At 40.0% G+C, this 14,950-nt stretch overlaps 1 protein-coding gene across 1 annotated transcript; it reads right to left on the bottom strand.

Annotated features, from left to right (window-relative positions):
* Window positions 1–2,378: 2,378 nt before the first annotated feature.
* On the bottom strand, window positions 2,379–12,675 carry mrpl37 (mitochondrial ribosomal protein L37). Its single transcript, XM_034554972.1, has 8 exons — window positions 12,192–12,675; window positions 11,148–11,331; window positions 9,265–9,380; window positions 8,218–8,406; window positions 7,948–8,102; window positions 7,719–7,850; window positions 7,206–7,280; window positions 2,379–2,519 (listed from the first exon to the last, which is right to left on the bottom strand). Exons 1-8 carry the CDS (start codon window positions 12,574–12,576, stop codon window positions 2,442–2,444), a joined length of 1,314 nt encoding a protein of 437 aa, XP_034410863.1. The 5' UTR covers window positions 12,577–12,675; the 3' UTR covers window positions 2,379–2,441.
* Window positions 12,676–14,950: the final 2,275 nt, after the last annotated feature.

The raw sequence follows: 14,950 nt of genomic DNA, 5'->3' as shown, positions 1-14,950 counted from the left end.
AAAATGAAATAATAATTATGCAGGTGGGATATATTAAAGGATATCTAAATGTAAGAAGTGACAATTTACTACCAACGAAGACACAAAGACTCACATGCACAGCAATACTAGAAGATTACACACATGACAACAACACAAAACACACAGCAATTGGCTTATTTTTAGATTATTAGTTAGCTTATTATTTTGGTGTGATTATTATTTGAATTATTTTAGAAGGCCAACAAATAATTAATCAAAAACTATTTTTAAGAGCACTATATACCACAGCATACAAAGACTCCTTTGACTTTTGGGAATCTGAAACAACCCGTTAAAACATCAAAGTCACACAATTAGAAACAAACTAGAGACAAACTTCTGCATGATTTCATCCAACCCGGTAGTAAGAATAACTACATGGAAATCATCAAAATTGTCGCCAATGCTCTCTCAGAAGCATCAGTCTTAATTTGAGACTGTTCCATAACCAGTGAAAGGTTCCTCACAGTAACTCTGAATACGGTCTGGGTAGTTGATTGAGCCCAATGGCATCATGCGAAATTATAAAATATTGTTTACAATTGTGGGTATTTATCTTGATTTTTACCCTGATTTTAACATCTTCCAGGCTCCTTCCTCACAAGTTGAGAGGTAATTTCAAAGAATAAATGATCAATTTATTCTTTTCTGTCTAAACAGCTTCAATAACAAAATGAAATGCTGAATACAGTGTCTGCTTGCATTCCTCTTATTTCATGTTTTTTTTATGTCCCGCCTTTAATCTTTAATGTTGTTGTGTAAATATAATTTATCAGGCTGAACACATATGTGCCGTCCTCTATTTTTTACCTTTTTCTTTTACGTCTCCACGCTTCCAGCAGTAACTGTGCTTGTTTAATGTCATATTGCTATGAATTGTGGGTAATTCCCTCGGGAAAAGTCTGCATCTGCTGGCTTACGGAAAGGGTTAATAAAGGGCTCAAAATATCTGCCAGAGAGCCTCAAACATAACGATGTGACAGTGGGACAGAACTCAACCCTCACGGAGTCTTTTAAGCTGCCATACCCCTAAAAGATTGAAAGATTTGTTTGCAAAAGATTTGAGCTCCTCTCTTTTCTAGCTGGTTCCTCCCCCAGTCCAAAGACTGCTCAGGTTAACTGGACTCTAAACTCCCCGTAGGTGTGAATGTGAGTGTGATGGTTGTGTCTCTCTGTGAGCCCTGAGATGAACTGGACACCTGTCCAGGTGAACCCACCTTCCCCCAATGTGAGCTGGGACCGGCTCCAGACCCTGAATAGGAGAAGCGGTTTGGATGAATTAAGTGACAAAACAATATATGAAATAAAGTTGAAGTAGTACATTTATAACAAACAACCAATAAATAAAGCAGCAGATCTGTTTTTAAGAGTATAAATAGATATATGATGCCTTCTACCTGCAGTCTGAAGCTCCTGCACAGCTCTGCACTGGGAGAAGCTTCTCCTCCTCACTTCTCCCCACTGGGAGCAAACCGACACTACACATTCTGGAAGCCTAGGCTGTAGTGTGGGGCCCACTGGAGGGAAGGGGGCACAGGAGAACAGAACCAGTACTGGGCGGGGTACTGCCAGAGGCTTCCTCGAGGGACTCTGGTGCTAGTAACACTAACACTTTTGTCCACAGGGACCGCAACATTCAAACATAAAATAACAGTCCCTTGTAGTAGCTTTAAATCATTGGATCAAAAAGTTGTAAAATGCACAAATACCCGAATGCAGAGTTTTTTTCCTTTGTACATGTCAATGAGATCATGTCTGGACTGAAGGCGGAGAGGCGGGGTTTAAGGGAATGCCAGTGCACTTCATCTATGGGAACAAGAGCGCCGGAAGATCCGAGTAGTTCTATACTCAAAAGGTGACTATACAACATACCTCATACAACCACTATCTCTTTAATGTAATTCGTTCCACCAGTGCTGTACTGGCTTTAAGGAGTCACAAAGGCAGTAAGAAAAGCCCCCTTGTGTTCTGTGTAGAGGATTGAAATGCATTTCTCCTTCTATTGATGTTTAGACATACTGGTATTCAAATCCCTTTGAGGCATTTTGCCCATATTAGATAACACCCTAAATGGAGCCTGCTACACTGCTGTCTCTTCACACAACAGAGTACTCATGTATATATCTTCAGCTTTGAGGATGAACTTTGTCAGAACCCTTATTAATTTCCAATGTACCCCATAAGGCATACAAACTCAGAAGAACATTCAGACCAAGAGTTATTTTATTGAGTGAAATCTCACAGTTGCTAGGACAGACACGGTGGGGGGGGGGGGGGGGGGGGGGGGGGGGGCCAGATGGTGTGTTAAAATGAGTTTTGTAGTTTCAGTCTGTTCACATTATTCAGACAACGTAAGATTGATGTGAAACAGTTTATTGCCTGAAAGGAGCGATATTGGTTTAGATCTCAGACACACAGTCCTACACGGCTCCATGCAGGTACAGGGCCAGGAACTTGCTGAAGACTTCAGGCTTGTATCCTGCCAGACCAGCTGGTACCTGCAGGGAGACAAAGCCACCAATCAGAAACACTGTTCCTTCTATTCATTTTCTCTGTTGTCCTATTACAGTCAGTCAGTCGCTCGCTCGCTCGCACGCACAATTGAGGGCCCGGATATGAGCATTTGCTTTCGCCACAAGCTAGCGGGGATCATTCATCGAAATAGCAGGCTGGCATCTTCACTGCGGTCCAGCCAGCCTCCACTTCGAAAAACAGTCAAGTCAGCCCGCACGGTTTTTTTTCACGACACGTATATACTAGGTTATTACGGTACGAGCGTGTACAAATTGACTTCAAAATAAGAGCAAACTTCCAGTGAACGTGATATGATGAAATACGCCTTTAAATACAGATACAGTAATAGATTAAACTAATAATGAATTTTATGAATGATGAATAGAATACAATAGGAAGGTAACTCTTCCAATATTGGGACATTTTTATTTTGAATTTCAAAATAAAAGATAGAAAATCACATTCATGAGCAAACGTGTCTCTAATTTCAGACTAGATTTAGAAGGAAATGGTGCATGGTTAAAAACTAATGACCCATAGTTATGACATCATTCCACTTCTGATGCATAGTAGACCATCTCAGGATGCCCATCAGAGACAATCAGGACATTCTGATGTTTCATTTCAAGATGAGAGCCTGTCAAAATCTCCTTCCTGAGCTGACTTCAAATCAGTTCACGAGACCATTTATGGCTAACTTTAGATAATATTTAAAAAAGACTGACCCATAGTTATGAAATCATTACACTTCTAATGCATAGTAGACCATTTGAGGATGTCCCTCAGAGACAATCAGGACATTCTGATGTTTCATTTAAAAATGAAAGCCCGTCAAATTCTCCTTTCTGAGCTGACTTCCACTTCGACCTCACCAATGTCGAGCAGGAGAGGTACAGTTTTTTAATTTTCTTTTGTTGAGGCCCTATTGTCAAAGATGAAAGGATTTGTAAAAGGTATTGACCATCTCATGATTGTTAAATGAGCTCAATGTGTAACATTCATCATTTAATGTTACACATTGCATTTGTTAATTACTATGTGGAAGTGAATATATGGTCTTTATTACCATGACTGTTTGTTTAAACAAAGTTGATTCATATACTTAATTGTTGCTTTTATTAAAATATATAAAAACAATTTGGAATACAAGAGAAAACTGCAAAAAATATATTCAGATTATAATGATAACTGTATAATTATGTGTACTTTATAATTAATCAAAAATAGAATCCATGTACTGTATTTTTGATTCACAATACAAAAATTATGATATTTTTCCCATTTTGCTTTATTTAGATAATCAAAGGTGTTTTTCAAGTTGCTCCAAATGAGCTACAGATGGGCACTTCCATCTACATACTCATATGTATTTTCATTTTACAGCAGGTGTCATTCTCTTTGGCGACAGAGAGCATATTCATTCACAGGTGAACTTGGACAATTGCCAGGCCATTGTGTCCTTTGTGAATGTAAATAACAACCACTGGAAGTTACTGGTTAGTTACATAGTTATTCCTCTATATAGACTCAATGTCAAGTAATGTTTTGAAGATATTATAAATATTTGTTTCATTAAAATACATATTAATAATTTTCAGTATGTAAATGAAGTCAACCACACCGTCTATTTGGTGGATCCTGCAAACGGTTCCACAGAGGAGGCAGAATCAAAACTGGCAGCCACAAAAATCCGGTATTTATTCATTCAATGAATAACTGTACACCCTCGGGGTGAAAGGTTTGCGTCAGTGAGCAGAACTATGTTGGCACAGCAGTTATGTGGAAGGCATGAACTCGGTTGGCCAATCGTCAGTAGGAGGGTGGTAAAGAAAAGTTTTCATTGATGCACATGCAGCCTACACTTAAATAGCAACCCAATAACTTAGTTAACAGTCATGGAACTTTGAGATGTAGTTGGTCTGTCACGTTTGTAAGTTTTCAAATGACAAATCAATTCCCCCATGCTGTAATTACAGCTTTAAAAAATCACCCAAAACAAGTCAAAATAAAAATACACAGGGCAGACAAGGAATCCAAAACAGAAGTGTTAATTCATGTAAAGACACATATTTATCAACTCGATGACCTATGAGGTATTTGTGGCAGTTTAGCAGGTGAATAGAGAAGACTAATGGATATGTATCATGTATCAGCACCGAGATACACAGAGCGACCTCACATAAATACTGAGAGATAGAGAGATGAAGGAGACCTGAACAATGTAGGGGATCTGAACAGACCCCCATTGATATTTAGACATAGTTTATCAATATTGTGTATTGTCACAGCAAAGAATGCCTTGTTTTAAGGACATGTGTGCCACACAACTCAAAATTATGTCTTTACATTTTCTTTTATGCTAAATCTTTTTTCTATGAGAATAAACTGCAATAATGCAACTACTGGGTGAGGGTTTATTTTTGTCTGTGTGTTTGTTTGCTTTTGTTAATGCAGCGTCACAACAGCGTTAAGGTTTAGAGGTGGACAAACGGTTTGGCCTTTAACTCAGAGATAGAAGCAATTCAGATCACTTTTTTAATGTCAAATGTGAATATGTAGGTAGTGTAATGGGATTTTGTAATTCTTATGAGTATCTTATATACTTTATATTATAGGTGGACTGTTTTATAAACTATCAAGGACTGCATTCTGAGACTCGTGGTATATGCAGCAGCTGCCTAAATAACATGCACGGATGTATGAATAAAGGACGTATGGACTTATGCTTATGTCACAACTATTAGCATGTGTGACAAAGGCCTCCTTGCTGTATACATGCATGTATCTATATGTCTTGTGACAACACTGATAAGTACTCCTTTGTTTGTAAATATCAAAGCTGAATATTCCAAAAACAGCCCACTCCTCTGTATACTGTCTTTATAGCGCTGTGAATTTCAATCTTCAGCACTCACTTGCACAGAATCGTTGTGGCTCTGTGCTACTGAGCCTCTTCTTGCGAGAACAAAAACTTTAAAGATAAGTTTTAGTTTTTCGATATTAATCATTTCATCTTAAAAAGTTTCACCTGGTAGGGTAAACTTTTGACACGAAAATAGAAAGGATTGACAGTGAACTAGATATCTTCTTTCTTAGTAAGGTTAAAATAAATACATCATGTCTAGTTTAATAGTGGGAAACATTTGATAAAAACAATGACAGGTCTAATTGTGTAAAAACTCACGGAAACTTTCTGATTTCTACCTTTTCATTTTCTAGATCCAATGTGACACATGACAGAAATGGTTCCACGCACAATGCTTGAACATGGACGCTGAAAGCCTGAAGAGAACCAGGGCAGGCAGCTGGAGCTGCACTTTGTGCCCTTCATTCACAATCTATCTTCACTGAATTACTTCATTGCCTGCAATAGAAGTATTTTTGCACTTTGTTATGTAAAAGTTATTATGTTGTTTTACTATTTAATTTACATATGTTCTCATTATTGAATAATCTATTTGAAACTCCAACATATATATCATAGTATTAAGTATATGCAATTAATATATTTTCTCTTTTATTTATTAATCTATTTGAAACTCAAATAGTATGTATATATATATTGTTTTTTTCTTAGAATTTTCTTTATATATTTTTTCATTTATTTAATATTCGATTAAATAGTAATATTTATATTCAATTCAATTATTTTTATTTTGACTCTGCTTAAAGACATTGTACTATACCATCCAACACTGTTTTTAATTAAATTATTTTTTATTAAGAAATGGAAAGTCCCTCTATGAAACTATACATTCAAAATGTACTAAATAATTAATTTAGTGTGATTCTGTAGTGTTTTAGGAAAACACAAAGCAGAACATTGTAAGAATGCTAGAAAACAAAACAATTAAATACCACTAAAACATTTCAGGTTTCCAAAAGAAATTATCACATTAAGATACTCTAATTCTTATTTGGGTCATTGTAGTACAACAGAGTAATGTGGAAATTAAACAAAAAGAATGAAGCCATATATTCAATATTGCATCCTATTAAAAAACCTGAGTTAAATGTCCTGGAAAAGGTAATAGTTTGTGACTATGCTTTTTTCTTTCTAATCTAATCTGAAATTCGACATACATTGCCTCGTGAATTTATGAGGTCAGCTCAGGATGAAGATTTTGACAGGCTCTCGTCTTGAAATGAAACATCAGAATGTCCTGATTGTCTCTGAGGGGCATCCTGAGATGGTCTACTATGCATTAGAAGTGGAATGATTTCATAACTATTGGTCATTCTTTTTTAAATATTATCTAAAGTTAGACATAAATTGCCTCATGAACCTATTTGAAGTCAGCTCAGAAAGGACATTTTGACAGGCTCTCATCTTGAAATCAAACATCAGAATGTCCTGATTGTCTCTGAGGGGCATCCTGAGATGGTCTTATTTCAAACTCAGTGTAAATGAACATATGAATATAACACATTTCCAAGACTTTTCCAAAGCTTTTGGGATTTAATTTTCTTCAAGGACTTTTCTAGGTCTGGAAATAACCATTTTAAAATTCCATGACTTTTCCATGACGTACCACTGCCTCAATGGGTCAGTTTGTGTTATTGTGTGACTTTGGGATCTAAACCAACGTGGCCCACAGCAGGACATTGCTTAGCTTCTGTGCCTGCCCAGTGGTCAGTTACCAACAGACAGAAGCTGATCATAGTCATACCTTCACTTGCTTCTTCTTGATGAGTGGTCGCACTTTTGCAAAGTCATAGAGCTCAACATTTTCATCCAGCCACACCTGCAGGTAGAAGACAGAGTTTTAATAACACAGCAGGCAATGAACAAAGAAGCAGCAAACTCATTCTAACACCAGGTGACATACATCTGCATATACTTTGATTGGCCATTCCGACACATGGAAAACAGATATTTATATGAACTCGTTCTGAGGCCAAGTTTATTTGCATGTATTTTCAGCATCGTATTCAGTCCTCAATAAAAGCATTAACCAGCAGTGAGGTGCAAAAATATAGTCTCAATATCCTTGTTTGGTCCTGATCTCTGTGCAACCAGACTGACCTTTGTTAGGGACGGACATATTGAAACCTCACACCTGTATTGTACAACGACACCTCTGCCTGCGTGAATATATTGGAACCTTTTATAGAAAAGGAGTTGAAATAACAGCCATAACAGTTCACAGTTACTGATAAAGAAAAGGAGGAGAATGAAGCACCTGGTTCTTGATGCCGTCGTCTCCGGAGAGATCTGTGGTGTTGAGCTGGAGAACCAGAAACTGAAAAATTCTGCCGTTGGTCCCCACCGCCTGTACCGTTATGGGACGATCTAATACACGCTGGGGCTGGCTCTGACACACACACACACACACGTAATATGTTCACAGACTATATTGACAGATTTGCTGTGTATAGTGGCGCCCTGTTAAGTGATGCGTACATCCTTACCCCGTAGAGTTTGTGCGCACGGACCAGAGCGTTTCCAAAGGCGAACATGAGCATCTTGGCTCTGAACTGCTCTGGCCGGAGCTTACAGGTAGCATCGGCTCCGTCCAGGAAGTACAGTGTGTGGGCATGAGGATAAGGATAGTCATCCCTGAACCCTGATTGGACAACAGAGATGCCATTAGCAGGATTGAGCACAAGACAAAAGTGGAACTCCTCGTCAACACTAGAAGACATCTGTGATGCGAGAAAGAGGACTGGGTGTCTTCTCACCGGTACAGTTCAGCTGCTCTTTGTACATGTGGACTTGCTGCAGGTCGATGGTGGGGGAAACGGGGTACAAGGTTTCCAGGACTTGATCTGCCGTGTGGCCCACTTCCTGTTTCCCAGAAACCTCTGGGAGAGGATCCATGCAGTTTTGCAATAAACCATTCTGACCCCGGATCTGGAACAGGTCCTCACCTGGTGTTCAAACATGGAACCAAAAAGGAAGTCTGTTCATATTATGGAAGCCCTGAAAAGAGAAAAACTAATTCTGACCTAAATTGTTTTCTCTCTTGAGAAAGGGTCTTGGAAGATCTTCTAAGTTCCTTAAAGTTTTTTTCTTATGAAACAGGTGGGTAAAAAAAGGTTTTTAGAGGATAATCGTTATCACATATTTTTTATCTGTGATGAATTGATTGATTTAGCAATCACTTATATATATATTTTCTTTTGCTAAATCAATTGTTTGTTGTTGTAATACTCATAGTGGCCACAAGAGGTCAGATTGCACCATGTTTCTTTTACAGAGTTGTAACTCTCCCTGCACTCTAAACACAAGATACATATATTGTGTGTTAGCAAGTTATGTTAATCAAAACTAATCTGGAAAAAAAACATGCATTTTGAACTATTTAGAACACGTGGCGCACTTCTGCCTCTTGTGGCCAAACTGTGTACTACAACAACTAACCCCTCTCAGCTTCTCATCAACAACCATTGGATGGATTGCTGTAAGAGTTAGTACAAACATTTATGGTCCCTAGAGAATGGATCCCAAGGACTGAAGGGATCCTCTCACTTTTCCTCTTGTGTAACCAGCCGCCCAATGTGCACATACCCTGTGGAAAATCTTGCTTTGTTTACATACTATCTTGAGTCTTCTTCTTTACTGCATATTGCTGCCAACTATTGATCAGTGGAATAGCATGAACAGCATGCCGATGAAAACAAGCAAAACAGGGACCCACAATTGCTCCATTTGTACTAGTGGTGGTCAAAAACTCCACAAGTGGTACATTCAAGTATTACACCAAGTAATCCGAAACGGTGTATTACCTCTTTTCCATGTGGCTGCCAAAGAGTACTTCTCAGAAAGGATCCTCCTTCCAATCCCTGGGTGGCTGGACTGTAGAGTTGCACATAGATGGAGCAGGTTGAAGAGCAAAGTGTTGCTGGGAGAGGAACACACAGACAGCGTGAGAGAGAAGGGAATGATTAATTTCCCAAGAAAGGAGTGAAAAAACCCTGTGCTGCCAATAGCAACCGCTCGTGTACAGAAAGAACCTAAGAAAAGGGATCACATTACTTATGTATTAGCTTATCATAATCATTTTAAATCCTTCTCCTCGCCTACAGAGCCTTGATTGGTGAGGCACCATCATATCTGAAGGAGCTGATAGTACCATATTACCCAACTAACAAGCTTATAGTACTATATTACCCCACTAAAGAGCTCATAGTACCATATTACCCCACTAAAGAGCTTGTAGTAAAGAGCTTATATTACCATATTACCCCACTAAAGAGCTCATAGTACCATATTACCCCACTAAAGAGCTTGTAGTAAAGAGCTTATATTACCATATTACCCCACTAAAGAGCTCATAGTACCATATTACCCCACTAAAGAGCTTGTAGTAAAGAGCTCATAGTACCATATTACCCCACTAAAGAGCTCATAGTACCTATAAGAGCTTCCTGATTCGATGTGAGGTCAAAGGTCAGGGATGTCGTATGTGTACAGATGGTAAAGCCCTCTGAGGATAATTTGTAATTTGTGATATTGGGCTATACAAAATAAACAGAATTGAATTATAGTACTAAAGAGCTTGTAGTACCATGTTACCCCACTAAAGAGCTCATAGTACCATGTTACCCCACTAAAGAGCTTGTAGTACCATGTTACCCCACTAAAGAGCTCATAGTACCATGTTACCACACTACAGAGCTCATAGTACCATGTTACCACACTACAGAGCTCATAGTACCATGTTACCACACAACAGAGCTTATAGTACCATGTTACCCCACTAAAGAGCTCATAGTACCATGTTACCCCACTAAAGAGCTCATAGTACCATGTTACCACACTACAGAGCTCATAGTACCATGTTACCACACTACAGAGCTCATAGTACCATGTTACCACACAACAGAGCTTGTAGTACCATGTTACCCCACTAAAGAGCTCATAGTACCATGTTACCACACTACAGAGCTCATAGTACCATGTTACCACACTACAGAGCTCATAGTACCATGTTACCACACAACAGAGCTTATAGTACCATGTTACCCCACTAAAGAGCTCATAGTACCATGTTACCCCACTAAAGAGCTCATAGTACCATGTTACCACACTACAGAGCTCATAGTACCATGTTACCACACTACAGAGCTCATAGTACCATGTTACCACACAACAGAGCTTATAGTACCATGTTAACCCACTACAGAGCTCATAGTACCATGTTACCACTACAGAGCTCATAGTACTATATTACCCCACTAGAAAGCTTATAGTACAGAATAACCCCACTAGAGAGATTGTATTACCATATTACCCCACTAGAGAGATCACAGTACCATATTACCCCACTATAGAAAGCTTGTTTTTTACTTATTACTGTGAGCAATGCTGCCGTAATCCTGTAATTTCCCCACTGAGGGACTAATAAAGGATTATCTTATCTTATCTTATAGTACTGTATTACCCCACTAGAGAGCTGCGCTCACTAAATGCAGGGCTACTTGTGGTTCCTAGACACAGTCCCCACATTTAAGAGTAGACTTAAGACTTTCCTCATTAATAGTGCTTATAGTTAGGGCTGAATCAGGTTTGCCCTGGTCCAGCCCCTTGATATGCTGCTATAGGCCTAGACTGTTGGTGGACATCTTAGGATACACTGATCTGGGCGTATGTTGATGTGGCGCACTACCTGTATTTCTCTTTGCCTGGTCGTTCCTGTGTCGTGTCCCAGAAGCGGGCGTGTTTGATGGCGTTCTGCACGCGTTCATCCTGATCTGGTATTTGATTGGCAGGACTCTCTGTCAGTGAGAGGAGCTGAGGCGGCAGACCGGGAATCAGTTTCGTTTTGGTCAACCACAGAGCCTGACGCACGCCTGAGACAGAGAAAGATACAGATTTGAAAGGACATAAGGTTTTGAAAAAGGATTGATTAACTTGGTTGGCTCTATTCTGTAGCCAGCACTGCATCTAATTATAAAGCTCACAATCTGTATGTGTATTCTTCACATATCACGAGAATAGCTCTGATCTACTTCACACTTACAACCAAACTTTTCTTCACTTTGCCAGCAAATAACCTACAGCAACGGCCTCGCTCTGCCATGGAAACTCAAATTGGCAAGTTATATGAGCAGCAGTATCTCTGAAGGAAAGCTTTTGACTATTTATATATCAAGAGCTCATCTGCCAAAGTTAGAGCAGGATGAGCATTTCAACTAACTCTTGGATATCTGAAAAAGACAAGTTATCCAACATAAGCAGCACGTACATGATGACGTACAGGGTCCTGTCATGGACATCGAGGCTTCTGTAATGCTTCTTCTCATGCTTTAGGTTAAATACAAGGTTTCATGTTGTGAAATTCTTAGCACTTACGTTGGTCATATGATGCTATAACAGGGACATGTTTTGCAGTAGGAGGTTTGTTATACGCAGTTTTATTTAATTCTGACTATATCCCGATTTTCAAACGAAAAAGTAAAAAGATCAAACTGAACAAAATGTTAAATGCTTTCAGTTTATTGAATTCTTGATCATCTGCGATGGTGCACACCTCTGAAAACAGGACTAAATACCTTATAAGAGTCAGTGGGGTATTCAGATAAATTCGTATTCATATCGATAATCCTCTAAGCAGCACATGGACGACTTCAAATCCTAATGTATACTTATGCAAAAAGACCACTGGTCATAAGAATATGTAAACAACAACGATGTGCTTGTCATGTGATACCTTCCAGTGCACTGGTCCTCTGGTTGTACACAAAGCACGGCTTCTCTTTGAACAGCGGCATCTCGTGGGCCGGAGGAGCCTTGTAATATCTCGGGTCCTTGTAGTCCCTCTCCCACTGTGGGTTAACGGGCTTCGACAGCCCCGGCACAAAGTGCATCCTTTCCCCGTAAGTCACCATCTCCAGCCCGGGGATCTCCACTCGCTCCCTGGGTTTGCGCGGTGGGGGGACCTTGGCTGCCAGAGGGCGGCTGACAGCGAAGTGCCTGCTGGGCTGAACGTGGCTGGCTCCTCCATGTGTGCACAGCCGCCTCAAGTCCTTCAACAACACGGTTTGGGGGAAAAACGGAGCCGCCGTTTTTAAACAATGAACAGATTCTGGAAACATGTCAGCTTCTAGTGGGCTTCTTGGTGAGTTTTCAAGATTCAAGCTGTTATTCTGACCTCCGTCAGTAAACAGAGTTGCAGGGCGCCGCCATATTGGATTTTCTTCTTCGTCTTATTTCTCGGTTCGGTGTTGACGCCGGTTGGCAACACGCAGCTGCATTCCGCCACCCTCTGCTTCGGAGTGTGGTCATCACATCCATTCATGTGGTCATCAGTGTGGTCATCACATCCATTCATGTGGTCATCAGTGTGGTCATCATATCCATTCATGTGGTCATCAGTGTGGTCATCACATCCATTCATGTGGTCATCAGTGTGGTCATCATATCCATTCATGTGGTCATCAGTGTGGTCATCATATTCATTCATGTGGTCATCACATCCATTCATGTGGTCATCAGTGTGGTCATCACATCCATTCATGTGGTCATCAGTGTGGTCATCATATCCATTCATGTGGTCATCAGTGTGGTCATCATATCCATTCATGTGGTCATCACATCCATTCATGTGGTCATCACATCCATTCATGTGGTCATCAGTGTGGTCATCACATCCATTCATGTGGTCATCACATCCATTCATGTGGCCATCACATCCATTCATGTGGCCATCACATCCATTCATGTGGTCATCAGTGTGGTCATCACATCCATTCATGTGGTCATCAGTGTGGTCATCACATCCATTCATGTGGTCATCACATCCATTCATGTGGTCATCACATCCATTCATGTGGTCATCAGTGTGGTCATCACATCCATTCATGTGGTCATCACATCCATTCATGTGGTCATCATATCATCAGTGTGGTCATTACATCCATTCATGTGGTCATCAGTGTGGTCATCACATCCATTCATGTGGTCATTCAATTCAATTCAGTTTATTTTGTATAGCCCAATATCACAAATTACAAACTCCCCTCAGAGGGCTTTACAATCTGTACACATACGACATCCCTGACCTTTGACCTCACATCGGATCAGGAAAAACTCCCCAAAAATAACCTTTGACAGGGAAAAAAGGGAAGAAATCTTCAGGAGAGCAACAGAGGAGGATCCCTCTCCCCGGATGGACAGATGAATAGATGTCATGTGACCAGAATGAACAGCATTTACAAAGTTACATAAACACATTACATGAATATGACAATGTATGAATGGAACTCCAATCCATGAAACAGAAGGAGGTAGAGAGGAGAGGGGGGGGGGGCGCATCAGCAGGGCCAACGCGGGAGGCCGGCTCACCAGCATCAGACACCTTCAGGTCCAATGGACCCTATGAGACGTGAAGTCACAACGACTCCGGGGAGGAAGCAGAGTTAATAAGGTGTAATGGAGAGATGTAAATTCATCCATAAGGAGAAAGAGAAGAGGAGATAGGTGCTCAGTGTATCCTAAAACATCCCCCAGCAGCCTATAAGCCTATAGCAGCATATCAAGGGGCTGGACCAGGGCAAACCTGATTCAGCCCTAACTATAAGCACTATCAAACAGGAAAGTCTTAAGTCTATTCTTAAATGAGGTGACTGTGTCTGCCTCCCGGACTGAAAGTGGAAGCTGGTTCCATGAAAGAGGAGCTTGATAACTGAAGGCTCTGGCTCCCATCCTACTTTTTAGGACTCTAGGAACCATCATCAAATCCATTCATGTGGTCATCATATCCATTCATGTGGTCATCATATCCATTCATCCCGATTCTCTGAGCAGATGAATAAAGCCCCACTGCTCTCCACTCGACACGTCATTCAACTTGTTCTATTCAGAGCATAAAAAGAGGGTTGTGGGAAAGACACAATCAACGATGCTACCTCCATAAAAGACCCCCACAGACCACCAGATATCATTATCACCTGCTATGAAATAGGCAGATCAGTCGGAGTTGGACTGGTAAACAACTCATAAATAATATACAACTGTGTAATATATATACATGTAAATACATATATGTGACTGTGTGGGAGGAGGAGCAGCTGACCTTGTGTCAGATGTTGTTCCTTCATTTGTTTGTGTATTTTGAGGCATGAACCTTTATTTTTGGCTGAGTAGGCCAAAGGTATTTTGCTTCTGCTTTCTAAACATTAGATGACTGAGAACTTAAACTGAGACTATTTGCATCTCTGGCTGTAACACACATGGCCCAATCTAAACACCTGGTTTCTGTTGATATGTTGTACTGGATTTGAGTTAACATTATATTTAAAAGTGTGTATTAAGGTCAATGTGTTTGTTTTAAGGATAGCAGCTCATCAATAAACATACTTCCCATTGTGTTGCAATTGTAATAGTCTGACTTCTTGAATTCAAAATTATAGTCTTGTCCTTATTTGTGAAAATATAACAATGTATATATATATATACATATATATATAT

The sequence above is a fragment of the Cyclopterus lumpus genome, chromosome 17 (genome assembly GCF_009769545.1).
Source record: "Cyclopterus lumpus isolate fCycLum1 chromosome 17, fCycLum1.pri, whole genome shotgun sequence".
NCBI lineage: Eukaryota > Metazoa > Chordata > Actinopteri > Perciformes > Cyclopteridae > Cyclopterus > Cyclopterus lumpus.
The sequence above is the reverse complement of the archived record's forward strand: the minus strand, read 5'-3'. Positions and strand labels throughout refer to the sequence as shown.

Coding starts and splice junctions, on each gene's coding strand:
- mrpl37 (XM_034554972.1), bottom strand. CDS start 12,576: ATGTTTCCAGAATCTGTTCATTGTTTAAAAACGGCGGCTCCGTTTTTC. Junction 9,381..11,147: donor CCAGGCAAAGAGAAATACAG/GTAGTGCGCCAC, acceptor TTCCTCTCCCAG/CAACACTTTGCTCTTCAACC. Junction 2,520..7,205: donor TCAAGAAGAAGCAAGTGAAG/GTATGACTATGA, acceptor GTCTCCCTGCAG/GTACCAGCTGGTCTGGCAGG.